The sequence below is a fragment of the Daucus carota genome, chromosome 6, assembly GCF_001625215.2.
Source record: "Daucus carota subsp. sativus chromosome 6, DH1 v3.0, whole genome shotgun sequence".
In the NCBI taxonomy this organism is placed as follows: domain Eukaryota; kingdom Viridiplantae; phylum Streptophyta; class Magnoliopsida; order Apiales; family Apiaceae; genus Daucus; species Daucus carota.
In genome coordinates this window covers 18,940,032-18,965,876 of record NC_030386.2, presented here as the reverse complement: position 1 = coordinate 18,965,876, position 25,845 = coordinate 18,940,032, and the positions used below count along the sequence as shown (strand labels likewise).

At 35.9% G+C, this 25,845-nt stretch overlaps 2 protein-coding genes across 51 annotated transcripts; both read left to right on the top strand.

The window, feature by feature from the left end:
* Positions 1–747: 747 nt before the first annotated feature.
* Positions 748–8,442, top strand: LOC108227920 (pre-mRNA-processing-splicing factor 8A-like). The gene has a single exon (XM_064079318.1). The coding sequence runs from the start codon at positions 1,291–1,293 to the stop codon at positions 8,200–8,202; it is 6,912 nt and encodes a 2,303-aa protein (XP_063935388.1). The 5' UTR covers positions 748–1,290; the 3' UTR covers positions 8,203–8,442.
* A 2,855-nt stretch (positions 8,443–11,297) lies between these two features.
* On the top strand, positions 11,298–25,445 carry LOC108227308 (vacuolar cation/proton exchanger 3-like). Of its 50 annotated transcripts, none has more exons than XM_064079165.1 (26): positions 11,298–11,590; positions 11,929–12,043; positions 13,607–13,692; positions 13,844–14,078; positions 14,165–14,257; positions 14,409–14,643; positions 15,075–15,213; positions 15,376–15,411; positions 15,958–16,081; positions 17,079–17,129; positions 17,327–17,418; positions 17,526–19,980; positions 20,061–20,133; positions 20,250–20,355; positions 20,679–20,756; positions 21,164–21,410; positions 21,528–21,616; positions 22,199–22,286; positions 22,476–22,557; positions 23,295–23,390; positions 23,473–23,555; positions 23,649–23,729; positions 23,865–23,917; positions 24,077–24,160; positions 24,499–25,016; positions 25,102–25,445. In XM_064079165.1, the coding sequence occupies exons 18-22, from the start codon at positions 22,206–22,208 to the stop codon at positions 23,652–23,654; spliced, it is 348 nt and encodes a 115-aa protein (XP_063935235.1). In that variant the 5' UTR covers positions 11,298–11,590; positions 11,929–12,043; positions 13,607–13,692; positions 13,844–14,078; positions 14,165–14,257; positions 14,409–14,643; positions 15,075–15,213; positions 15,376–15,411; positions 15,958–16,081; positions 17,079–17,129; positions 17,327–17,418; positions 17,526–19,980; positions 20,061–20,133; positions 20,250–20,355; positions 20,679–20,756; positions 21,164–21,410; positions 21,528–21,616; positions 22,199–22,205; the 3' UTR covers positions 23,655–23,729; positions 23,865–23,917; positions 24,077–24,160; positions 24,499–25,016; positions 25,102–25,445. The 50 variants fall into 50 exon arrangements, 46 of the variants coding, with proteins under 46 accessions (XP_063935235.1, XP_063935230.1, XP_063935236.1 ...); XM_064079142.1 differs by lacking the exon at positions 21,528–21,616 and having other exon boundaries at positions 11,300–11,590; positions 13,844–13,866; positions 14,011–14,074; XM_064079138.1 differs by lacking the exon at positions 21,528–21,616 and having other exon boundaries at positions 11,300–11,590; positions 13,844–13,866; positions 14,011–14,078.
* Positions 25,446–25,845: the final 400 nt, after the last annotated feature.

Here is a 25,845-nt window from a genome sequence, read left to right as displayed (position 1 = left end):
AATTCTAAAGGTGATACAATTCTTTTTTTTTTTATTTAATATTTCTTATTGAATTCTAAAGATGACACAATTCTTTTCTTATTTAGTAATCCTAAAAGAAATAGGATTATGTTTAAAAAATCAGGTTCAAAAATTCCAAAAGTTAATACAATTCTTTTCTTTTTAGATTCTAAAGATAATACAATTCTTTTCTTATTTAGGAATCCTAAACAGAGTAGGATTATATTTATTTAAACTAACAATCATATATAAAATACATCATATATATATATATATATAAAGGAAGATGCGGGCGTCTCTAGAATTGCTCGATTCAGTCTTCTAATTTTTCTTAAATTTCGGATAGAAAATATAGTTATAATTCAAAAAATCATGTTTAAGAATTCTAAAGGTGATACAATTCTTTTCTTATTGAATTCTAAAGATGATACAATTCTTTTTTTTTTATTTAATATTTCTTATTGAATTCTAAAGATGACACAATTCTTTTCTTATTTAGTAATCCTAAAAGAAATAGGATTATGTTTAAAAAATCAGATTCAAAGATTCCAAAAGTTAATACAATTCTTTTCTTTTTGGATTTCAAAGATAATACAATTCTTTTCTTATTTAAGAATCCTAAACGGAGTAGGGTTATATTTATTTAAACTAACAATCATATATAAAATACAATTTATATTTAAAATTTGTAAGGTAATACGTACAATTTTTATTTTCAATTTAGTCTTGTAAATCTTTAGAATTCAATAAGAAATACTAAATAAAAAGAAAAAGAGTTGTATCATATTTAGAATTCAATAAGAAAAGAATTGTATTACTTTTAGAATTCTTGAACCTGATTTTTTGAATTATAATTATATTTTTTTCCGAAATTTAAGAAAAATTAGAAGACTGAATCGAGCAATTCTAGAGACGCCCGCATCCTCCTTTATATATATATATATTGATTGATATATTGATGATTGATGATTGATGATTTGTTTTAGTATTTCCATTTCTTTTCCAAATAGAATCACTTGTAAATTTTAATTTACTTATCTGAGTCAAAAAGTATTCTCTGTTTAAACTTATCTAAACCGTCCTGAAATCCTAATTTAAATCTGATATGAAAAGTAGGGCTCAAGTAATCAGTTCCTCACTTCCTCCGAATCTCGCTATATAACTACGTGCTCCCCCAAACATCGCTCTCGATTCTACATGTACGCATCTCGTTAAAACTTAACTCCTAATTCTCCTTATAATCGCAAGATCAGTTATTCTAGGGTTTCAGATTCGTTCACAACACGGGACATGGAAGCTGCTCTAGACGACAAGGCGAGAAAGTGGAACAGCTTGAACTCCAAGCGATACGGAGACGAGCGCAAGTTCGGCTTCGTCGCGCCGCCCAAGGAGGCCTTGCCGCCGGAGCACGTGCGAAAGATCGTTCGCGATCACGGCGACATGTCGTCCAAGAAGTATCGCCGTGACAAGCGCGTGTTCCTCGGCGCCCTAAAATTCGTTCCCCACGCGGTTTACAAGCTTCTGGAGAACATGCCGATGCCGTGGGAGCAGGCGCGTGAGGTCAAGGTGTTGTATCACGTGAGCGGAGCGATCACGATTGTGGATGAGATACCGTGGGTGGTGGAGCCGGTGTTTGTGGCTCAGTGGAGCACAATGTGGGTGATGATGAGGCGGGAGAAGCGGGATCGTAGGCATTTTAAGAGGATGCGATTTCCGCCGTTTGATGATGAGGAGGCTGTGCTTGAGTATGGGGAGAATGTGGTTGATGTGGAGCCTCTGGAGGCGGTTCAGATGGAGTTGGATGCGGAGGAGGATGAGGCGGTGTATTCGTGGTTTTATAATAATAAACCGAATTTTGTTAGTGGCCGTAAGTGGCAGTTTTCGGTGCCTATTATGGCTACATTGCATAGGCTTTCGGGGCAGTTGTTGTCGGATTTGAGTGATCGGAATTACTTGTACTTGTTTGATAAGGAGGCGTTTTTGACTGCGAAGGCTCTGAATGTGTGCATTCCGGGAGGGCCTAAGTTTGAGCCGTTGTACAGGGATGTGGAGAAAGGGGATGATGATTGGAATGAATTCAATTGCGTTAATAAGCTGATTATTAGATCACCGCTTAGGACGGAGTATAGAATTGCTTTCCCTCATTTATACAACAATAGGCCGAGGAAGGTCAGGCTTTGTGTTTACCATACCCCTATGGTGATGTACATTAAGACGGAGGATCCAGAGAGGCCTCCGTTTTGTTTTGATGTTCTACTTCACCCCATACCGTCTGCAAAGAAGGATTGTCAAGTTTCTGAAGAGGACGGTGATGATGATTTTTGTTTGCCAGAGGGAGTTGAGCCATTGCTGAGAAGCAAGCCAATTTATACTGATACCACTGCTGCTGGTATCTCACTGTTGTTTGCCCCGCGGCCTTTTAACATGAGGTCTGGTAGGATGCGACGAGCTGAAGATATACCCCTGGTGTCAGAGTGGTTCAAGGAGCATTGCCCTCAGAGTTACCCTGTTAAAGTTCGCGTTAGCTATCAGAAGTTGTTGAAAAGTTTTGTTTTAAACGAGCTACATCATCGACCACCTAAAGCTCAGAAGAGGAAACACTTGTTGAAGTCACTCAGAGGGACAAAGTTTTTTCATACCACACAGCTTGATTGGGTTGAAGCCGGGCTTCAAGTTTGTAAGCAAGGGTACAACATGCTCAATCTGTTGATACATAGGAAGAATCTGAACTATCTGCACCTTGATTATAACTTCAATCTGAAGCCTGTGAAGACCCTCACGACGAAAGAAAGGAAAAAGTCCCGGTTTGGTAATGCTTTTCATTTGTGCCGGGAGATCCTGCGATTGACAAAGCTAGTTGTTGATGCCAATGTACAGTATCGCCTGGGGAATGTTGATGCGTTTCAACTGGCAGATGGCCTGCAGTATATATTCTCACATGTTGGCCAGTTGACAGGTATGTATCGTTACAAGTATAGACTGATGAGACAAATTAGAATGTGCAAAGATCTGAAACACTTGATCTATTACAGATTTAATACAGGGCCAGTTGGGAAGGGACCTGGATGTGGTTTTTGGGCTCCTATGTGGAGGGTGTGGTTGTTCTTCCTTCGTGGAATAGTTCCTCTTTTGGAACGATGGCTGGGAAATTTACTTGCTCGTCAGTTTGCGGGGCGTCAGCCAAAAGGTGTGGCAAAGACAGTTACTAAGCAGAGAGTTGAAAGCCATTTTGACCTGGAGCTTCGTGCTGCTGTCATGCATGATATTCTTGATTCTATGCCAGAGGGAATTAGCCAAAATAAAGCCCGGACCATTCTGCAGCATTTAGGTGAAGCCTGGCGTTGCTGGAAGGCAAATATTCCTTGGAAGGTACCTGGACTGCCAGTTCCTATTGAGAACATGATTCTTCGGTATGTCAAATCTAAAGCTGATTGGTGGACTAATGTTGCTCATTATAACCGTGAACGTATAAGACGAGGGGCTACTGTCGACAAGACAGTTTGTAGGAAAAATTTGGGGAGGTTGTCTCGTCTTTGGCTTAAGGCAGAACAGGAGCGACAACACAATTATTTGAAAGATGGTCCATATGTCACTCCAGAGGAAGCTGTGGCTATCTACACTACCACTGTGCACTGGTTGGAATCAAGAAAGTTTTCGCCCATACAGTTTCCACCTTTGTCTTACAAGCATGACACAAAGCTTCTTATCCTCGCTCTTGAAAGATTAAAAGAATCATATAGTGTGGCTGTGAGGTTGAATCAACTGCAGAGGGAAGAGTTGGGTCTGATTGAGCAGGCTTATGATAATCCACATGAGGCTTTATCAAGGATCAAGCGTCATCTACTTACTCAGCGTGCTTTCAAAGAGGTGGGAATTGAGTTCATGGATTTTTACAGTTACTTGATCCCAGTTTATGAGATTGAACCTCTGGAGAAGATTACAGATGCTTATCTTGATCAGTATCTATGGTATGAAGGTGATAAGCGCCATCTCTTTCCTAATTGGATTAAACCAGCAGATTCCGAGCCACCTCCTCTGCTTGTCTACAAATGGTGTCAGGGGATAAACAATTTACAAGGTATATGGGACACGGGCGATGGGCAATGTGTGGTGATGCTTCAGACCAAGTTTGAGAAATTCTTCGAGAAGATTGATCTGACCATGTTGAACAGGCTTCTGAGGTTAATTCTTGATCATAACATTGCTGATTATGTCACTGCAAAGAACAATGTTGTCCTTTCTTACAAGGACATGAGCCACACTAATTCTTATGGTCTTATTCGTGGTCTTCAATTTGCCTCTTTTGTTGTTCAGTATTATGGCCTGGTCTCGGATCTTTTGCTGCTTGGTTTAACCCGTGCAAGTGAAATTGCGGGAACCCCTCAGATGCCTAATGAATTTATGACTTACTGGGACTCTAAAGTCGAAACAAGACACCCAATACGATCGTACTCAAGGTACATTGACAAGGTGCATATATTGTTTAAGTTCACTCATGAAGAGGCTCGAGACCTTATCCAGCGATATCTTACTGAACATCCTGATCCCAACAATGAAAATATGGTTGGGTATAACAATAAGAAGTGTTGGCCAAGAAATGCAAGAATGAGGCTTATGAAGCATGATGTAAATCTGGGGAGAAGTGTGTTTTGGGACATGAAGAATAGACTTCCACGAAGTATCACTACTCTGGAGTGGGAGAATGGTTTTGTTTCTGTCTACAGCAAAAACAATCCCAACTTGCTTTTCAGCATGTGTGGATTTGAAGTCCGTATTCTTCCCAAAATTAGAATGATTCAAGAGGCATTCAGTAATACGCGAGATGGTGTTTGGAACTTGCAAAATGAACAGACTAAAGAGCGTACAGCCATTGCTTTCTTACGAGTAGAAGATGAACATATGAAGATCTTTGAGAATCGTGTAAGGCAAATTCTTATGTCGTCTGGTTCAACAACATTCACGAAAATCGTTAATAAGTGGAACACAGCTCTGATAGGGCTCATGACATACTTCCGTGAAGCAACAGTTCATACTCAGGAATTATTAGATCTGCTGGTCAAGTGTGAAAATAAAATCCAGACTCGAATCAAACTTGGGTTGAACTCGAAGATGCCTAGCAGATTCCCACCTGTTATTTTTTATGCACCAAAGGAACTTGGAGGGCTAGGCATGTTATCTATGGGACACATATTGATTCCTCAGAGTGATCTTCGTTATAGCCAGCAAACAGATGTCGGTGTGACACACTTTAGGAGTGGACTGAGTCATGAAGAAGACCAGCTGATTCCAAATCTCTATCGTTACATTCAGCCATGGGAAAGTGAATTTATCGACTCACAACGTGTTTGGGCAGAGTATGCTCTGAAGAGGCAAGAAGCTCAGTCACAAAACAGGCGTTTGACTCTTGAGGATCTGGAGGACTCTTGGGATCGTGGTATCCCTCGTATCAATACTTTGTTTCAGAAGGATAGGCACACTCTGGCTTATGACAAGGGATGGAGAGTTAGGACAGATTTCAAGCAGTACCAAGTTCTTAAACAGAATCCTTTTTGGTGGACACACCAGCGACATGATGGTAAACTTTGGAACTTGAACAACTACCGCACTGATGTTATTCAAGCTCTTGGCGGTGTAGAAGGAATCCTTGAACACACATTGTTTAAAGGCACTTACTTTCCAACTTGGGAAGGTCTGTTTTGGGAGAAGGCCTCGGGTTTTGAGGAGTCGATGAAGTATAAAAAGCTAACAAATGCTCAGAGGTCTGGTCTCAATCAAATCCCTAACCGTAGGTTCACCCTTTGGTGGTCACCTACCATCAATAGAGCCAATGTGTATGTTGGTTTCCAAGTGCAGCTCGATTTGACTGGGATTTTCATGCATGGCAAAATTCCAACACTTAAAATCTCTCTTATTCAGATATTCCGTGCTCATCTGTGGCAAAAGATTCATGAGAGCGTTGTTATGGACCTCTGCCAGGTTTTGGATCAGGAGCTGGTTGCCTTGGAAATTGAGACGGTGCAAAAAGAGACTATACATCCGAGAAAGAGTTACAAAATGAACAGCTCCTGTGCAGATATTCTCTTATTTGCTGCCCATAGGTGGCCAATGTCAAGGCCCAGTTTGGTTGCTGACTCTAACGACGTGTTTGATCAGAAAGCAAGCAACAAATATTGGATTGATGTGCAGCTCCGTTGGGGTGATTATGATTCTCATGATATTGAGCGTTATACTAGGGCAAAGTTTATGGACTACACGACGGATAATATGTCAATATATCCATCCCCCACCGGGGTGATGATTGGCCTAGATCTTGCTTACAACTTGCATTCTGCTTTCGGGAATTGGTTTCCTGGCTCAAAACCGCTGCTTGCTCAGGCCATGAATAAGATTATGAAGTCGAATCCAGCCTTGTATGTTCTGAGGGAGCGGATAAGGAAAGGGTTGCAATTGTATTCTTCAGAGCCGACAGAGCCATATTTGTCATCACAGAATTATGGGGAGATATTTAATAATCAACTTATCTGGTTTGTTGATGACACAAATGTGTATCGTGTCACAATCCACAAGACATTTGAAGGAAATTTGACAACAAAACCAATTAATGGTGCCATATTCGTGTTCAACCCGAGGACAGGGCAGCTGTTTTTGAAGGTAATCCACACTAGTGTATGGTCGGGGCAGAAACGTCTTGGTCAGCTAGCCAAGTGGAAAACAGCAGAGGAAGTAGCTGCACTTGTGAGATCATTGCCTGTGGAAGAACAGCCCAAACAAATCATTGTGACACGTAAAGGAATGTTAGATCCTCTCGAAGTTCACTTGCTAGATTTTCCTAATATTGTCCTTAAAGGAAGTGAACTGCAACTCCCTTTCCAAGCATGTTTGAAGATCGAAAAGTTTGGTGATCTAATCCTGAAAGCTACTGAGCCGCAGATGGTTTTGTTCAATATCTATGATGATTGGTTGAATAGTATTTCATCCTACACTGCATTTTCGAGGCTTATACTGATTCTGCGTGCCCTTCATGTGAATAACGACAAGGCGAAAATGTTACTAAGGCCTGATTTGACTATCATCACTGAACCTCATCATATTTGGCCTTCCCTGTCAGACGACCAATGGAAGAAGGTTGAGGTTGCTCTGAGTGATCTTATACTCTCCGACTATGCCAAAAAGAACAATGTGAACACTTCAGCATTGACACAAACTGAAATTCGTGATATTATTCTTGGAGCTGAGGTTACTCCTCCCTCACAGCAGCGGCAGCAAATTGCTGAGATTGAGAAACAGGCGAAAGAAGCAAGTCAGTTGACAGCAGTTACTACAAAGACTACGAATGTCCATGGTGATGAGCTAATTGTCCATACCACAAGTCCTTACGAGCTCGCTGCATTCAGGTCTAAAACTGATTGGCGTGTTAGAGCAATTTCTGCAACAAATCTTTATCTTAGAGTGAACCATATATACGTGAATTCAGAGGACATAAAGGAAACGGGCTACACGTACATTATGCCAAAAAATATTCTGAAGAAATTCATATGCATTGCTGATTTGCGGACTCAGATTGCAGGATACTTGTACGGTGTAAGTCCTCCTGATAACCCTCAGGTGAAGGAGATTCGATGCATTGCCATGCCGCCACAGTGGGGGACTCATCAGCAGGTACATCTCCCATCAGCTCTCCCGGACCACGAATTCCTCCATGATCTGGAGCCATTAGGATGGATGCACACGCAGCCAAACGAGCTTCCACAGTTGTCGCCTCAGGACCTCACTTCTCACGTCCAAATCCTCGAGAACAACAAGCAATGGAATGGAGACAAGTGCGTTATACTGACTTGTAGCTTCACTCCTGGCTCGTGCTCTTTAACTGCATATAAAATTACGCCAACAGGCTACCCATGGGGACGAACGAATAAAGATACTGGCAGTAATCCTCATGGGTATTTACCTACTCACTATGACAAAGTCCAAATGCTGCTCAGTGACCGTTTTCTTGGTTTCTACATGGTGCCTGATAATGGTCCGTGGAACTATAACTTCATGGGAGTAAAGCACACGAAGAATATCAAGTATGGAATCAAGCTTGGTACTCCTCGCGAGTACTATCATGAGGATCACAGACCAACTCATTTCTTGGAGTTTAGCAACATGGAAGAGGCCGAAAGCACTGCTGAGGTTGACTGTGAGGATAAATTTGCATGACAGTGCACTGGAGTTCTATAAAGATGATTGGTGATTTAGAAGATGGAAGGTTGCTTTAATCATTATCTTTTAGGTGTCAAGTTAACTATTGGATCCATTTGGCTTGTTAATCAATTCCAGGGAGATTTTAATTTGAAGTTAATTAGTCTTTTTAATTAATAAGTGTATGTTGGGCTTTCTGGTACTGTAAACTTAGATTTCTGCAAGTGGAATATAACATCGAGTTGCAGCTTTAGCTTATTGCTTGTTTATGATTAAGTCTCTTGATATTTATTATCAGATGCCTGTAGTATGTTTTCCTTGTCAAATTTGTTATCCTATGATAGTTATGAGCTTGATCATTCTGTTGTTTATTGTTATAATGGTTAATTGCTGAGATGTAATTCAACTTGCTCATGGTACTAATTTTCCAACAGATACTCAACCCTTTAGTTCTAGTGTGTTATCTATACTGCAGCCCGGTTCTTGAGTATAAAAGTTTGTACTATAAGTGTCTTAAGTCTTCACTTTGTCCACTGAAATCAGTTTCAAGATTTAGAATTCAAATCTTACTCTTTAACTCTCTCTCATTTTGTCTGTCTTTCTCTTTGTTTCTTTCTACTTGGTTTTCGTTAATTACTGATCTTTATCATTGTTGTTTATTTGCACCTGGAGGAGAATCTTGAGATTGGTATCATTTTTTTTCTTCATGTCGTTCTTTTCACATGATTTGTCTTTCACTCTCCCCCTCTCCTCAGTTTTTTTTTTTGTGTACTTATTTTTTATTATCAAAATTATCTTATCTGTTGCTTTTCTTTGCTGTGTTTTTTACTCATCATTTGCTAAATCCATAGGTGTCTCTCTCTTTTGTTACTAATTTTTATTGTTGTTTTTTATTCACTTTTCATAAATTATTATTATGTTTGGTAAATTTTTTAAATCATAATGTTGAACCAAGCAGGTCTCTCTCCATTGTAACATCTATAAACTCTTTTTCTTTCAAAACAATTACCTTGGTAGAAGTTTTGTTTAACCTTTTCAGTTTCCTTTTTTTAATTGACTAGCTAAAAGTCACTTATGTTCTGGGTCTTGTATCTGCATTGCATCTTGTATAACAGCTATGCAGAAAAATAAATATTCATGTCTTGCTATTTGAGTGTATGATTGTCTTACTCAGACCATTAATAAGATTATGAAGTCGAATCCAGCCTTGTATGTTCTGAGGGAGTGGATAAGGAAAGGGTTGCAATTTATTCTACAGAGCCGACAGAGCCATATTTGTCATCTCAGAATTACGGGGAGACATGACTTTGTTCATTTTTAAGATTCTCAGAATTATGAGAAGATTCAGACTTTCTATTTTTTAAGCTTCTGTACTTAAAGAAGCAGATTTCTAGCTTCTGCAGCACTTATTCATTTTTAAGCTTCTCCAGATGTCTTTGTTCGATCCCCACCAGCCTGCCACAGAGCCATGAAAACAAGAATGGTTAAAGGAAATTAACATCCAATATTGCTGCATCAGTGTCATTTGGAGGTTACTTGATTCAGCAATCGTAACACATCCAGGACTTAATTGTTCTGAAATTTCCTCCAAAAAATCGCATTGCACGTGATTGTTGTGTATGTATCCAGGCAACATACTGTTATACATAATTATCCGGTCTCAGTAATTTTTTTGCAATACTTCTCATGTTTCTGGTGATTGTTACAAGTTTGCAGAAGAGTGCATATCTGAGTCAATTCAAGCCCAAGGACAGAGAGAGAGAAGGTGACACTCACGCAAAAGTACTAAGATGTGAACAAAATTTTTAAAAAGCTGGTGAAATGCCAAATACAGATGGTTTTGCATGATCTAATAAAACTATGGAGTTTTTTGCATGCTAGTTGTGAACTTGCGATGAAAGAAGTGAAGTCCTAGAATTCACTACCGAAGCTACGGACTTAAACCTTAATGTACTCAAGAAGCAGATTTGTAGCTTCTGCATACTTGATTCATTTCCAGGCATCCCCATGGTATCTTGTTTCCCACCAACTTGCCATGACAACAAGATGAGGTTACATACTAACATTTAGTAGCTCTCGTTGCCTTTTTTTTTTAAATCAAAGCTCTGGTGACCTGTTAAAATGATTTATACACACTTAAAAAGATTGACTAATCATTCTGCAATGTTCATTATAGGGACAAAAACATGAAAATTCTCTTCGTATACACTTGATATGTATGGACTTCCTCTGTTCTCGCGAAGATGTCTTTCACATAAAAATAAATAGATTGAATTTATCATTTTATAATTCCCTGTAGTTGCCTGAACAAGAAGAATAAAGACTGTTGATTACTTGATTTTGATCATAAGATAACATACTTCCTCTGTTCCACATTCCCTGAATCATTAAATGATTAAAAGACCAAAACTCTGCTAAATTGCTAAAACAACAGTAAAATCAAAGGCATAAATAAAAGAGTTGGCTACCTTGTTCTTGTACAGTGACTCTAAGCTCATTCATTTAATAACTTTCTCTTGAAGAATAAAGTTGATCCATGGTGCATCAGCGGACGAACAAGATGCAGCTGCAGAACTCTCAAGGATCTGCAGCTCATCTTCCACTGATGCCTCAGTCCCCAGTTGAAGTGATTTTGCCAGCAATGTCGCTGCACCTGCATGTCAAATACTTAAACCATCTCCAACTGCTTCATCTTTGCATTCAAGTAAAGTCTACACAAAAAATCCAATATGTCAATTTTTTGTATTTGAGCATGTAAAATTAGACCAAACACAGAACAAAAGTACACTACAAGAATAATCACAAAATGGCCTTGTTACAGTGTGTCAAGAATCTTGGATGGCAGTGCACAAATTTATGGGCTACTTAGGTTGTATTGGGCTTGCATTATATGAATCAGAAAGCCACCCAGTAAGACACTCTTTCAATCCAAATAAATGAAGTAGTAGTACATTACCTTTTTTTTTCCATTTAATATGCTATAAAATATAAATCACAAATAAAATGAAAAGCAGGTCCCATTTTTATTAGGAAAAACAGTTACAAGAAGAAAAATTGAAATTTTCTTATCTATCTATATCTATATCTTCTTAATGTGTGCAATGCCCGTTTTGCCTTTATACCCACAGGTTACCCATGTTTTATCCAATTCCTATATACTAAACTACCTATGTTACTTATCCTGCGTGACCCGTTTACAACCTCTTAACCGGCTAGATAACCAACTGATACAGTACCTTGCCAACTTGCCTTCTTCGCGGCTATTAATTCCCGATTGATTGTGTTGATCGCTAAATACAGATTTCTTCTCTTCCATTATGGAAGAGAAGAAATCCATATTGAGGCTGAGGAAGGCAACATCCATATTCGATCAGGAATCTTTTAGCAGAGCTATCATCCAGCCATGGTAATCATCATCAGTTCTCGCTGTAGTATGTGAACAACTGCTTTTGGTGTTTAGAGCCATACAATCGCATCCATTAATTATGGATATGGGTCATCCATATACACTCCATTTTTGGTCTCACAAACTTAACCTATTTCTGATGTCTTTACCCGATTCTCATATGGGTCATCCATATACACTCCATTAATTATATCGATGACATGTTACGCTGTTATGGCTGATACGCGACTTTCACGTTTGTTTTGCGATCGCATATCACTGCTTAGCTCACAGAAGTGGCCTTGATCTGTTATTGGGTTTTCATTCTTCTTCTCTAATTCTTCTTCTCTAATTGATAGGATTAAGGCTTTGGTTAGTTTGAGTGTTCTGTTCTCGCCCAAGAATCCCACTGGGAGGCCTTTGCAGTCTTTGTGTGCTGCTTTTGGGGATCATTACTACATGTGCAGGTTTCAGGTGATTTTTTTTCCTTTGTTTTTCGTTTCGGAACTTTTCGATTTTGATGATGGCTTTGTGTGTGCTGTGTATAGTCTTTGTATCTAATTGGATTGGTTGGTTTGATGTGATGATGTTATTTTGTACGCTTACTGTGGTTAGGATGGTTTCGCAATAAGTCAGTAATATTGAAGTTTAATGAGATAAAGTATTTGTTTCATATCTATTAGTGTTAAGTATATATAAATAACAGAGTATAGGGTTATATCATTAGTATTTATGAATTCTAATGAAGCTATAACTAAAATGTTTCAATCTGGATATTAGAAGAAATAATATAGGAACTAAGAGAGTGAACAACCTATTTATACACATCCAAAGCTGACCTTACACCTGTGCTACTTATGCATTATACGACCATGGTATTTAATTGATTGTGCTTTAGTCGTAAACACTTAATTAGAAAAGGGAATTTATCTTTCCGGGGACTTAGGATGAGAAATGGAAGGGAAATTTATTGACATATTGCTGTCTTTTTATCACGTGCATGTCCCATATCGTCCACATTGAGTATTTAGTTTGTGTGTCACAGCCTCTTCAATTGATGTCAGTGGAGCGGCATTCCTCCAACTGGCATCCTTATCACCAGAAGCTGTAAAATTAAGAGATGAAAAACACATTCTTCCCCTGTTTTAATTCATCTCCACTGAGATTTCTTTCATAAAAAAAAGAGTGAAGCATTGGTGTATCCGGGATCACACAGATTGATCCCGCAACGACCACTGGCCAAGCTACAATGGACATGATAGGTTACCGACACCTTTACAACCAAGATTTTAAGTCCTGTGTATAATCAATCTTTTCGAATGTATGTTGCCCCGAAATCTTACAATTCATACTCATAAACCAGGGAACTCCAAAAGAAGACGTGGTCCAAATGTCAATATAACATAGTTGGTGAGGAACTTACATGTTTCGTGATTTTAGAAGTAAATTGAACTCAACATAACAACAAAGTTATACAAAGGCATTGTAATATATTCTTTGTGCTGACAAGAATAATTTTTAGAGATCTTTGCTTTTTAAAGACCAGTTTAAAATGTTCTACATAAACTATGATATGCTCCTTTCTGATGGAATTTTTTTTCTACTGCTGATACAAAGAGCAACCATTTTTTTGATTTTTGATGTGGGAATCTTCTTTTAGCAATGCAGGTGTTTAGTCATGTGCCTTGGTTCCGTACATAAGAACTATTCCCAATAGTATCCATTCTCTACATTCTGACATACTAATAAGATCCTAGAAACTGCAGCTTATTGTGCCAGCTTCTAGAATTAATACAAGTTAGAGGGGATGTTCTGGTGTATAGTTTTTAGGTTCACTAGAACTTCGGAATTTAAAGATAGAAATTCTACTGGAAATCTGAAAAGTGTATTGCTACAAAATTTATACACCACTCACTGCAAATAATGATCTTGATTGTATATTTTAATGTTTTAAAAAATATAGATGTTACATTAATAATCAAAATTTATTTGTTTGCATATTTTCTACTGCATGTTTACACCCGGTGGACCAATCAGAAAACATATATATGAAGATTCCGCAATGATCTACCAGATCCGACAGAACAACGAAAGCTTATGACACTGAAAAGAGATAAAGATTGGTATGTTATCACCTTTTGCCGATTCTTTTGGTATATTTAGCTGCTTATTTTGATAATGACAAATGCAATACATTAACACTTTGTGCATTTCTTTAAATTATTAGGCAATGCATAACTGGTATATGACTAACAAACAATTTTATTATTGCAGCTTATTGAGATCTCAGTTATACGGTGAGTCGATGACACCACTTATGTAAATATAATGCAAGTGAAGGTGGCCATGAGCAACGAGTTAATTAGAAGAATGATTGTAAGCAGTTGCTGAGCCAACCCTTTGACACTTTTTTTTGTGTTTTGGTCCCCAATGCTCCAAAGACTTTTTTTCAAATGATTTTGGAAGTTAAACCTGGCAAAACTGCAAGCAAAAATAACCTTTATAGTAGGTATTTCTCAGATCTTCTTCACACTCTCCGGTAGGTCCTCGCTTATCTAGAAGTCAATAACAAATTGTCTGGTGTTGCTTGATTAGAAATTGATGGCTCAGAACAGAGATATAGATATAGATCAATAACAGATATTACACTTCATCATCACAAGGAATAAGAGATATTTTTTTTGATTGGTATGTTATCACCTTTTGCCGATTCTTTTGGTATATTTAGCTGCTTATTTTGATAATGACAAATGCAATACATTAACACTTTGTGCATTTCTTTAAATTATTAGGCAATGCATAACTGGTATATGACTAACAAACAATTTTATTATTGCAGCTTATTGAGATCTCAGTTATACGGTGAGTCGATGACACCACTTATGTAAATATAATGCAAGTGAAGGTGGCCATGAGCAACGAGTTAATTAGAAGAATGATTGTAAGCAGTTGCTGAGCCAACCCTTTGACACTTTTTTTTGTGTTTTGGTCCCCAATGCTCCAAAGACTTTTTTTCAAATGATTTTGGAAGTTAAACCTGGCAAAACTGCAAGCAAAAATAACCTTTATAGTAGGTATTTCTCAGATCTTCTTCACACTCTCCGGTAGGTCCTCGCTTATCTAGAAGTCAATAACAAATTGTCTGGTGTTGCTTGATTAGAAATTGATGGCTCAGAACAGAGATATAGATATAGATCAATAACAGATATTACACTTCATCATCACAAGGAATAAGAGATATTTTTTTTCCTTCCGAATATGCACATGTATATTAAGCACATGTATCCGAATATGCTGACCTGCTTCAAAACTTGATCATCTTTTTCATGCCGAATTGTGCTTTGCTTCTTTCTTTATTTAACAGATTTTTTGCTTTGGTTGCTGCTGATTTGCATTACAATGTATAGTCTATATAGTCTAAGTAGAAGAAACTCCAACTAATGATAGCATAATGAGCCGTTGTTATAATTTATAATCATATAATGCTCTTCATTTCCTTTTGCAGCAGTTGTGCGAGCTGTGGATCTGCTTGCAAAAGTCTAAGGGTATATTGTTTGTGTCCCTTTTATTAGAAATGCAGCAAAAGTATCTAGGACAAATATAACTACTTTCAAAGCTTATTTCTCTCGACCCGGAATCAGATGGTAAGAATCTGATCCAAATTTTGAATCTTTGAAGTGGTTTGAGTTTTCACTACTTCAGCCACCATATCTGCTTTCTATATTCTTTGAAGAACAGTTTGCGCACATTATTTTCAGCATTTCATATCCGCAATTTGAAACTGATAATAATCTTCTCTTTTCCAGATTGCTAATTCTTGATTGTCGTCGATGATCGAACAGGTTAGTATTCTCCTCTCCTAATGATCTGTTACTATTCATGTATTTCATCCTCATTATTTCTTGAGCCGATAAGTAATGGGTTTAGATTCTCGGGTTTATGATCTAGATGTTACCCAGGTAGACATTTAACTATTGATTTAATTTAATTAGGTCTTTTGAAATGATAATTTACATGTAGTGTCTTAACTTAGGCTTTAGTTTGAATACGTAGATACAATATTTCATGTTTGTGTTTTTGCTATTATAGTATATAATGGAAGTTATAATCATTACATTAGTAATTTTATATTTGTTTATACTCAGCAATAGTTTCTTATTTCTTCCATCCTAAATTCTACCTCTTAGCATGATTTTTTCATTCTACTTTTCAGGACTTATCAGATCATTAAAAATATTGGGTTAAATTCTTCAAAATTTTGAGATTCATGAGTCGTCATAGTGTGTATAGAAATTTATCTGCAGCTCAAGTAGATTATTACCTACTGTGATATCTTCTGCATGAAAATTCTCGATTTAATGATATGTTTTATGTTTTATAATTTACAGGGAGGACGAACTCTGCTGGGTTCAGTCTTGCCGTCATCTTCAAAACACGGGTTATCACATAGTTTGTGATTTGATAATCATCTGCTTACAGACCTTTGAATGAAACACAAAGGAGGGTTCCCTGGTAATCATAGGCTTTTTATTGTTTAATTGCATTTTGACTTCCATCATTGTTAGGATGCAGATAATTGTTTTCCTGATAGTGCAGTGTAGTGGTTTAATTAAGGTGGTATCACATGAGTCACTTAAGCTATGATAGTTTAGAGTCATGAATGCAAGTTCTGATCTTGCCCACATGTGGTTTGATGCCACCACAGATATTAGCCAATCCAGTGACTAAGAGTCATAGTGATAATGCACCTTGATCCAGGCATTTTTTGAACTAGCCTATTGTACTTTCCTCTTACTGATGTTTTTCGATTTTGGAATATAGGATTGGGCTAATATTTCATAATTTTGAGAATAATGTTAAGGTCAGCTAATATCTTATTTGAATCTCCATCCTCTTGGCTGTTGGGCTGTATTCCTCAACAGCTAGCAATGTCTGAAATGTTTAGACAATGCAGAGAAAATTATAATTTATTAATGATATATTTCTTCGCAATAATTTTTCATATTCTTATATAACTTCATGAATATATTCTCATTATTTAGTTATTTTCTTTCAAAATTAATGATATATTTTGTAATAATCAACATAATAATAAATATGTTACATGATATATGGACACTGATTTTTGACATTTTTAGAGAATTGATATTTGATATTTAAGTGAAACATAATTTGTTCTTTTGTAGATTGGAATTACAAATACAGTTTCACCACATTTGAAGTGCCGTAAATCTTTAATTTTTAATATTATAAAAATATAATAGATTTCATTTTTCATGACATTTTTATTACTGTATAAATTTTTGTTCACTGTTAAATTTTAAGAAAATCAAAAATTATTAATGATATGTTTTTATTAGTTTTACTTTGCTTTATTTCTTATTTTAAACCTTAGTGGTTTTACAGATTTTTGAATTTCTATTCTCAGATAAATGTATAATCAAATAGGACGCATTATGCCAGTATATTTCCTCAATTTATCATTCTTAACACTTGGTTGATCCCCTAGGTTCTGGCATTACTCAGAGTGATGAAATCAAGAGCTCATCTCAAACACAAGGTAACGCTCTTTTAGAGTAGACATTGCTTTCTGTCATACCATGTTTGTTACACATACTGATCATTTTGTGCAGTAGAAGGCAGGGCACACGTTTCAGCACAACCACGTCCTTATGCCAGGATTCAACCAAACTGTGGTCATCAATTGCGTTTTAGCTGTCAGTGATTGTACCCTAAACTCATTACTTGCTTTTGTAGTGTAACTTCCCTTCGAGAGCTCCTCTGTCAAAGTTTCTCAAGGAACCGACACTCCGAGAACTGTTAAATCTACTTCCAAGAGCATTAAATTGGTAAGCTTCTTATAAAATCCTTATCTTCATAAACTCTGTTTAGATGGTTGTTTGTGTTCCAGCTGTCAGCCGTGACATGTATCCATGGTTGATTACCGGAAAAATAGGTTTAACAGAGTTGATGCTCCAAGTCTGCTGTGCATGACCAATCCATGCTCAAACTAGATACAGAGGTCATCATCAGATTCTCATTGTTTTCTTTTTCCTTCCCATTCGTATTTTCAAACTATTAGCAGTGGATTTTAGTTAAGATGGTTGTGTTTTTCTGAACCATATTTAGTGATTCGAATTATTTTTATATTCATAATGGATGGCTTCCGTTTGCTTGATGTTGTTTGCTTTTGCATAGTTATCAAATTTTGATAATAGTGCAGCAATTGCTTCAAAATAGGATGATATTACCAGTAGCCAATAATAAGCTAAAAAAATTAAAAACCCTATTACAGAAAGACTATTGTTAGAAGTTCCAGATTTAAATTCAAAGTGTTATTTTAAAGTTCCAGGTGATCATAAAAAGACTATTATATCTAACGTCCTGCTGTTAGAAGCCTTTGTTTCTTTATATTATCATTCAGCATGTTAGAGGAATTTAAATGCTATAAGAGCTCTTGGAAATCTGTCCAGAATTTGTTGCAACTATTATGTTATTTCTCCTTAATTCTCATTTCACGATATATTTAATTTATTGGAATGTATCAGTCAGCTTGCACAACTCCAAGAAAATCTTTCTTATGTTAGCTTTCCGTTAAAGTTTTTAGTCAGTGAAATGTAAAACTTATTGTAGATGGATTGGGCTCTGTAGACAATACAATATAATCCAGCCAGAGATTGAAGTTTAGGCTGTTGAGCATCCGGCCTCTGGACATGATACATGACAGCTACTCTGCAAAATTTTAGAAACTTTTATAAACATGTTGTACTCCAATCTTAGGTTTCCTACCTGATTCTCATCCAAATTGTGAGCATGCTTTATTGTGGAATTTGTTGCTAAGCTCCTGTTTCACTACCACAATAGAGTTAATTAATTTCTCGAAAATTATCTCTGTTTTTATTTGTCGTTCCTTTTTATCTGGGTTTCTCTTCGTTAAATGTAAATATGCGGTATGCCTCAGATGCAGTTTATCGTAAAAAAAAATGTAGTGCAATTCTTAACGGTAAATTTGATGAGGAAATATGGCTAGAAGACTGAGAACTAATCAAGTCATTAACAGTAAATTTTATCCTATCATATATTGCCACATTGACACAAGAGAAGCTAGAGTCATTAACTTAATGTGAATAAACCTTCATTTCTGTAGTGCAATTCTTGAGACTTTTTCCGTATAACAAATGGAGAATGGTTCCTCTAAACCACAAGTTTCTTCCAAGAAATTAATTATATTTTTGCAGATTGGCACTTGCAAATAATTATTCAAGGCAGTACTGGTCAGTTATCTTTTCCGAATGTTGTATATTTAACTGGAACGGCTACAGAATTAGTATAATTTTCGTTATATAACAAATCTTTTTCGAAATTATACTCCCATATGAAATCATTATACCAAAACAATTATTTGGCTATATTAGATTTCACCTTTTCATTTACGCATGGGTAAATAAATGTACCCAACTCCCAAATTTTATCTTATATGTTTATGTTGAGGCATTCTGTTTGCTCTGTACAATGCCATTTTACTCGAGGTCAAAATTATATTTTAATTAATTTGCATGAGTGTTCTTATACGAGCTCGCATACTAATGGGTAGATATGGTTATGCATCTCCTGAGTAAATAGTTATGGGTAGTGATTGACTCAAGTACATATGTCTGTTTTGCTTCTTGCAGAAACTTATAGATCTTTACTTCTTTTTTTTTTTTAAATATATCGTCTATGTTTATGTTGAGGCAGTCTATTTGCTCTGGACAATGCCATTTTACTCAAGTCAAATTTATATTTTAATTGCTTGAGTGTTCTTATACAAGCTCACATACTAATTGATTAGATCTTATGTCTTCTATCAAGGTGCTATCAACCAGTATTGAATTTCTTGAATTAACCCTATGCTATGCATAAGCTTCTATGTTTTCCCCCTGTGTGGTCTGTAGCATATAATAATTGACTTGCAGTAAAATAAGTAAAGGAAACCTTGGTTTTAATATTGTATTTTATCATTTTCATTGGTGGCTATGTGTGTGCACACTCTCTCTCTTTCTATTTGCCTTTATTAGCTAGGGGCTTGGAGAAAAGGTCATCTTTTGGATCTTCATTTGTGAGAAATGCTTTTACTAAGATCCGACAAGTTTCGCACGAGCTCAAGCATTTGGCTTCACTCACTAAAAAATCACATGCTGGAAACATTCTCTTTTATTTATTGGCAGGGATGAATAAGGAGTCTAAAGAATTTTCAGGAGAGCTTTTTGATGCACTAACCCGAAGAACATAACAGGAGAATTGTTCTTTATGTAGCAGAGCAGAGCTAAAAGAGTTCCGGGGACCAAAATTCTGATCAAAATTAAAAGTGTTTGTAAGGAACAAATTTCTAATCAAAATTTTGACTCCAGGCTTCGAACATTTTTTGACATGTAAGTAGGAAAGTTTATATTATCAAACATCATTGGCTTATGATGGTTTCACGAACTTTGTTAGTAGTGATGGTATATAGTGCTGGTGTACAATTTTACTGCAGGCTTTATAAAGATGCAGACGGACGAATAACAGAGAAATAAGTCAGAGAGGTATGGGCAACCTTTATGTGATATTTAAGATTAATCATCTAAATGGGCTACACAAAGACAATATATATTTAGAATAGAAAGTTACTATGTAATTGGTCAATAATTTACATTTGTAGATTGTCAGCCTCTGCCAACAAATTATCGAATATCCAAAAATAAGAAGATGAATATGCAGCACTGATAGCGGAAGAATTAGACCCAAACAATGTTGGTTACATCATGGTAAGCTTTTTTTTGACGAAACATCATGGTAAGCTGGCTACATAGATAATTGAAAAAAATAAATCAGAATTGAGTAGTAAAATTATTTTTCTTATAACTAAGAATTTTATCATATGTTAATAATCCTGTCTTCTGCTTTATTGTGCCCGAGCTTATGACAATTCTCTCATTGAATTTTAAGATTGCATTATCAGTGAAATCATTAAAGGTGGAAAATATCTGTAATTTACATATGTCCTGTTTTATGCTAATGTTTCAACAATAAGGTTTGGGTAATCAAGAATCGTGTGACTGATTTTATGAATTTTATCTTGGATTAGCAGGATGAACGTGAGATAAAGAGACATAAGAGGAATTAATCTAACCGAGAGTCTGCTTGGAGATCAAGATTACGAAAGCAGGTAATATACTTTATTTTGAGATTTATTAGTATTCAGTACTGAATTCTTTCTCTTAATTTATGACCTTACGCCCTTGCAAAGTGAAAATCTACATTCTTTCTTCCTATTATAGAGTAGTGCTCTGTAGTTTGATTATATTATCATTATTATTGGATAACATTTGCAGCTAGATATTCTTTGTACAATATTGAGAGGAATTCTGAGTTTACTCCACGTTTGGTGTATAAAACTAATCCTGTTATTGAAGGTGGTATGTATTACCGTGAAGTTAGCATAAACTTTACGTAAGACAGTGATTTGTCTATCAAATTGTAAGGAACCTAAGACGGTGATAAAGTTATTAACAGTTTAACATATACATATATATGCTAATCATTTATGGAGATGTACTATGCTTTCTCATGCAGGATGCATCAGACTCTTGGGGTATTTCTGTAGGCTTTATCAGCATCATATTGCTACCAATAGTCGGGGAATGCAGCAGAACATACTGGATCAGTCATATTTGCATTGAAAAACAAGCTGGCACATGCACATTCCTGATAACCACTTTGTTAATAACCACTTGGTCATAACCCTGACAATTTTGGGATTAAACAGGATATATCTTTGGGTGTCTCTCTCGGGTCTGCTACACAAATTTCAGCGTTTGTGGTTAGTACTATTCTACCATTTATCAGTTGTTGCAGTCTTAGGGGTCATTTGTTAACCCCTTAACCACACATAATGGTCTGGTTCAGCTGTTAAGATCGTTTGTATTTATTTTTCAAGAGCTGGACGAGTGAAAGTTTTCTGGACGAGTGTCAAAATTCTTCTGGACGACTGCGGCATCAAAAAATAGGATGACTGGTCCAGCTCGAGTAACTCATTCGCCCACTCTTTCACAGAATTAACTTATACAGTATATGTCAATAAAATCATATTAATTTATATTTATTAAAACTTACAATTATATCTGACAGAAATAAACTTGTACAAAATGTATTTTTTATGTGTTATCTGTAAAAAAATCTAAATAAAAATTAGATAAATTTAACTTTAACTTAAAAAAAAAGGATTTGAAACTAATATCTAGAACTATATTTATTTGCTAACTCAAAATATGTTTAAAAAATCAAAATAACTATTTCTTTTTTGAAATAATCAAAATAACTATTATGTTACTATAATGTAGGAAATAACACAGTAAAATATTATTTTGTAAATCCACATGTAAAATAAATAGAAATTCTCATTCAGAATTTAAAAAGTTTATTTATCAAATGATATCATTCATCCAGCATCCAGATTATCTATCATTCAGAATATTAACAGTTCAGAAATTATGATTCAGATTTAACAAATGACCCCTTAGTCAGAAACTTCTGAAGTACTTCACAGTGTTTTTTTGTTTAAAGATGATAATTTTTTTCTTTTCAGATTCCCCTATGTGATATTGTCAGGTGGATCATGGGAGTCCCCATGGATCTTGATTTCGGACGCCTCCAATCTGCTTCCCTTGCTTTTGCAATTGTTCTGACATCCTTGACGGTACAAGTTTACTCAGAACACCCACTTTTATGATGCTTCAATCAAGAACATGAGTCTTACCTGCATACATATTAAGTTAATTAAACGAGTCTTATACTGCATAATTCAGAATTCAGCCATTTGCTGATGCAAAGAGGCTAGCTCATACGAAACTTTACCTCATATTATATATGTCTCTCATATAAACAGGATGGGACCCAGCATTACTTAATTGGAGTGGTACTGTGTCTTGCCTATGTAGTGCTTGCCGCCTGTTTCAATGTTAGCCACGGTACACGTACAAAACTCTACCACAATTTATTATTAGACTCCGTAGTAGGTCGCGTTATAATCCTAAACCAGACGGTCAGTGCTACATCCCTGCTCATAAGGTATCTCAGCCACCAATTTTTTTTTAAATTTGGTTTTGATACATTATAAGTGGAATTCTATGGCATACTGAATATGAAAATACCGTAATTTCTTTAGTGTAGGAAGACCTTAAATATATTGTATATAAGTTTTAGGATTTAGTATATATTTATGTGCTATTTTACTTATCTTTAAACTAGCTCTATGCTTCATTTGCAGTGGATTTTTCTGATATCGTAGATTCTCCATCAGGACATGCCACCTTATAGAAGAGATAGTATCAGCTTGAAATTTTGAGTGCCAATAACCAGAATTCACATCTTTTACCAGTAATATCAGTCTGACAACTTCCATTGCTGATTTTGCCTCTGCCAAGCTCTATTCCAAGAAAAATGCTATTACAAGACACTACAACAACATAATTCACATACAATCCTAGACCGTTGTTCTTCATTTCGTGTACACTGGAATCCTAGATAAAATTGGACATCATTGTTCTATATAATAATAGAAACAAGTTTAGGATCAAACCATGATGTTCAAGAAGGTGATATATCAAACCATGATGTTCAAGAAGGTTATATATCAATATTACCCATGTTTTAAGAATTTTATATTATTTGTTAGATTTATGAGTTATTAATTCTAAACTTATAGAATCACAGCGACGTGGTTATCGTTATGCACTCGATGCCTATTTGCATCAACACATAGTGAATTTGCATAATCATGGCGCTGGCTACTTATTCTCCGGTGTGTGATCCACTTCTCATACATGGTAGTCAATCCATAATTAAGTAGTGCACGCATTGATGTTTGTTAACAAATTTCACAGGAGCTCCTGCCAGAGACGATCAACGCGTGAATAAGGAGCATAACAGACCTTCACAGGTCGGCTATTTCATACACAAGGCACGGGTAAATCGACAAAGTTTCTTTGATGTTGCTTTTCATTCTTCACGTCCAAATTTACGTTGATCAGTTCATGCATTTATATATTTTTTGCAACAGGCATGACTTCTGATCCTGATGTGAACACAGCAATTGGATCCGGAATTTCTCAGACATCTAATTACAATGCTGATATTCAAGGTACACATTATATACAAACTGTTAATGGAACAACACATTGACACATTATATTCAACTGAATATAATGATTTAATTTGTCCATGCTTCGCACATTACTTCTCCTAATGCAAGTGTTAATCATTCTTTCCAACACAGAAACCCCGTGGTTCATGGAAATTCGATTTTGTTTCTCCGTTCATAAAGGACTGGTCAGAATATTCATTTGCTAAAAACTTAACATTCCAGTTACCACCTTCCTACGATGAGTTATAATTCATCTGGTTGGTGTACTATATATTTATGTTTGTTTTTGCTCGGATAAGTCTTTCAAGCATTTTAACTATTTTTTTACTCATATATTCTTGCAGGCAGTGGTATCGAATATAACAAGATGCTTAATTTGCTAAAAACATAAATAGATAACACCAATGTCACCGATTTTGATAAAAATGGTAATCAAATTCTCCGAAGCTTAGTTGTGTTCTTTTCTTAGTTATTTTCGTTCTTTTCTATTGGCCAAGCTTACATGCATGTCTCCCTAAGACCTTCTAAATTTAATCTATTACAAGCTTAACTCTTTTTCTACTACCTTGGCCTTTGGAAACTTTTTTGAGGATATTACTTCCTCTGCACTTTATAAGAACACAAAGGCACTTGACTTTTTTTTTTTTTTTTTTGTGAGGAAGGTACTTGACTTTGTTATTCTTGAGAATGTTTATCTTTTGTAATTTTTGTGTTTGAGAAGTGTATTCAGATTCCAATATGTTATCTTTTTTTATCTTTGTGGCAGATCTGTTCCTTTTCTTTTTAAAGTTGACCCAAGGACTGGTGATGCTGGGATGGTGATGTCATTAAACCAAAGACATGCTACCACAGTAACGTTGCAAAACACTGCAACTTCTGAGAAATATATTAGTGGAAAATTCTATTCATTCCAAGCGTGGATGGTGATATGGTGGGATTCTGTGAGCAGGTTATATAGCACTTCCATGTGTTTATGAGTATAATGATTATACAAGTACAATAACTTAGTTAGATGGGAGTGATAACAAAATCTTGGAGCTCAACATGTTTAGGAGATACTGACTGTTCCACCGCAAAGCCAGTAATTTTGTCAAAAATCAAGTTAGTAGATTTAATAATATAAAGTTTAGTATACAGAAAATTAAAAATATTTACTCAGAATAAATTATGAGAGAAATGATTTACCAAGATGAGAAAGAAGCTTCTAATTTCATCCTGATAGACCGTGCGCCAAAGAGAATGATAGGCACGACTGCAACAAAATTGACCGCAATCTTGCTGAAGGTATGTATAACTTCACCACACATAGCACAAGCATTTTTCATTACAGCAACCAATATTTCAATTTTCTTTGTTTCTTGCGTCACAGAAGAAGACACCAAATGCGTTTCCAAAGAAAGCTACTGAACTAACCGGGAAAGAAGTACGGCTGCTGATAGAAATTAACAAGGACAATGTGGTATCCAAAAGCAAGCTGTTTGTTGCTACAGATGCATATGAATCAGGGGTTTCTTATTCTGGAATATCATCTACTTCATTCACCGAATCAACCATGATCCAGGGTTTTTTCTGTTTATTCATAATATATTAAAATTGCTAATAACTTCTCCGCATATGAAGCGCGGGCATAATTCCCGTGTATAACTCCAAATAATTAATTTTTTTGATGATGTAATACCCGTATATTACCTTAATAAATTATAAATTATTAAAGTTGTACTCCAAATAATTATTTTTTTAATGATGCAATACCCATATATATACACATAATATGTAAAGTAAGGATTAAAAATATAATGTTAATATTGGTTTAATTTATTTTCCGACCTCATTTTAATGAAAATTTTAATAATTTCCGCACGCGAAGCGCGGGCCTGATTCCCTAGTATACTCTAAAGCCTGACTCATGCCGAAATTCCCTCCGACTCATAAAATAAGATATGTTTTTGTATTTGAACACCAGCTAAACAATAAATAAATTTTGTTACTGTATTCTTTGATAATTAATAATTATAATTATGATCGTTAGTAATAAAAAAATTATTAAATAAATGAGTAGATTTGATGCACGAATTTAAACCACATATTCTAAATAGAGACAAGAGGCCAGCAG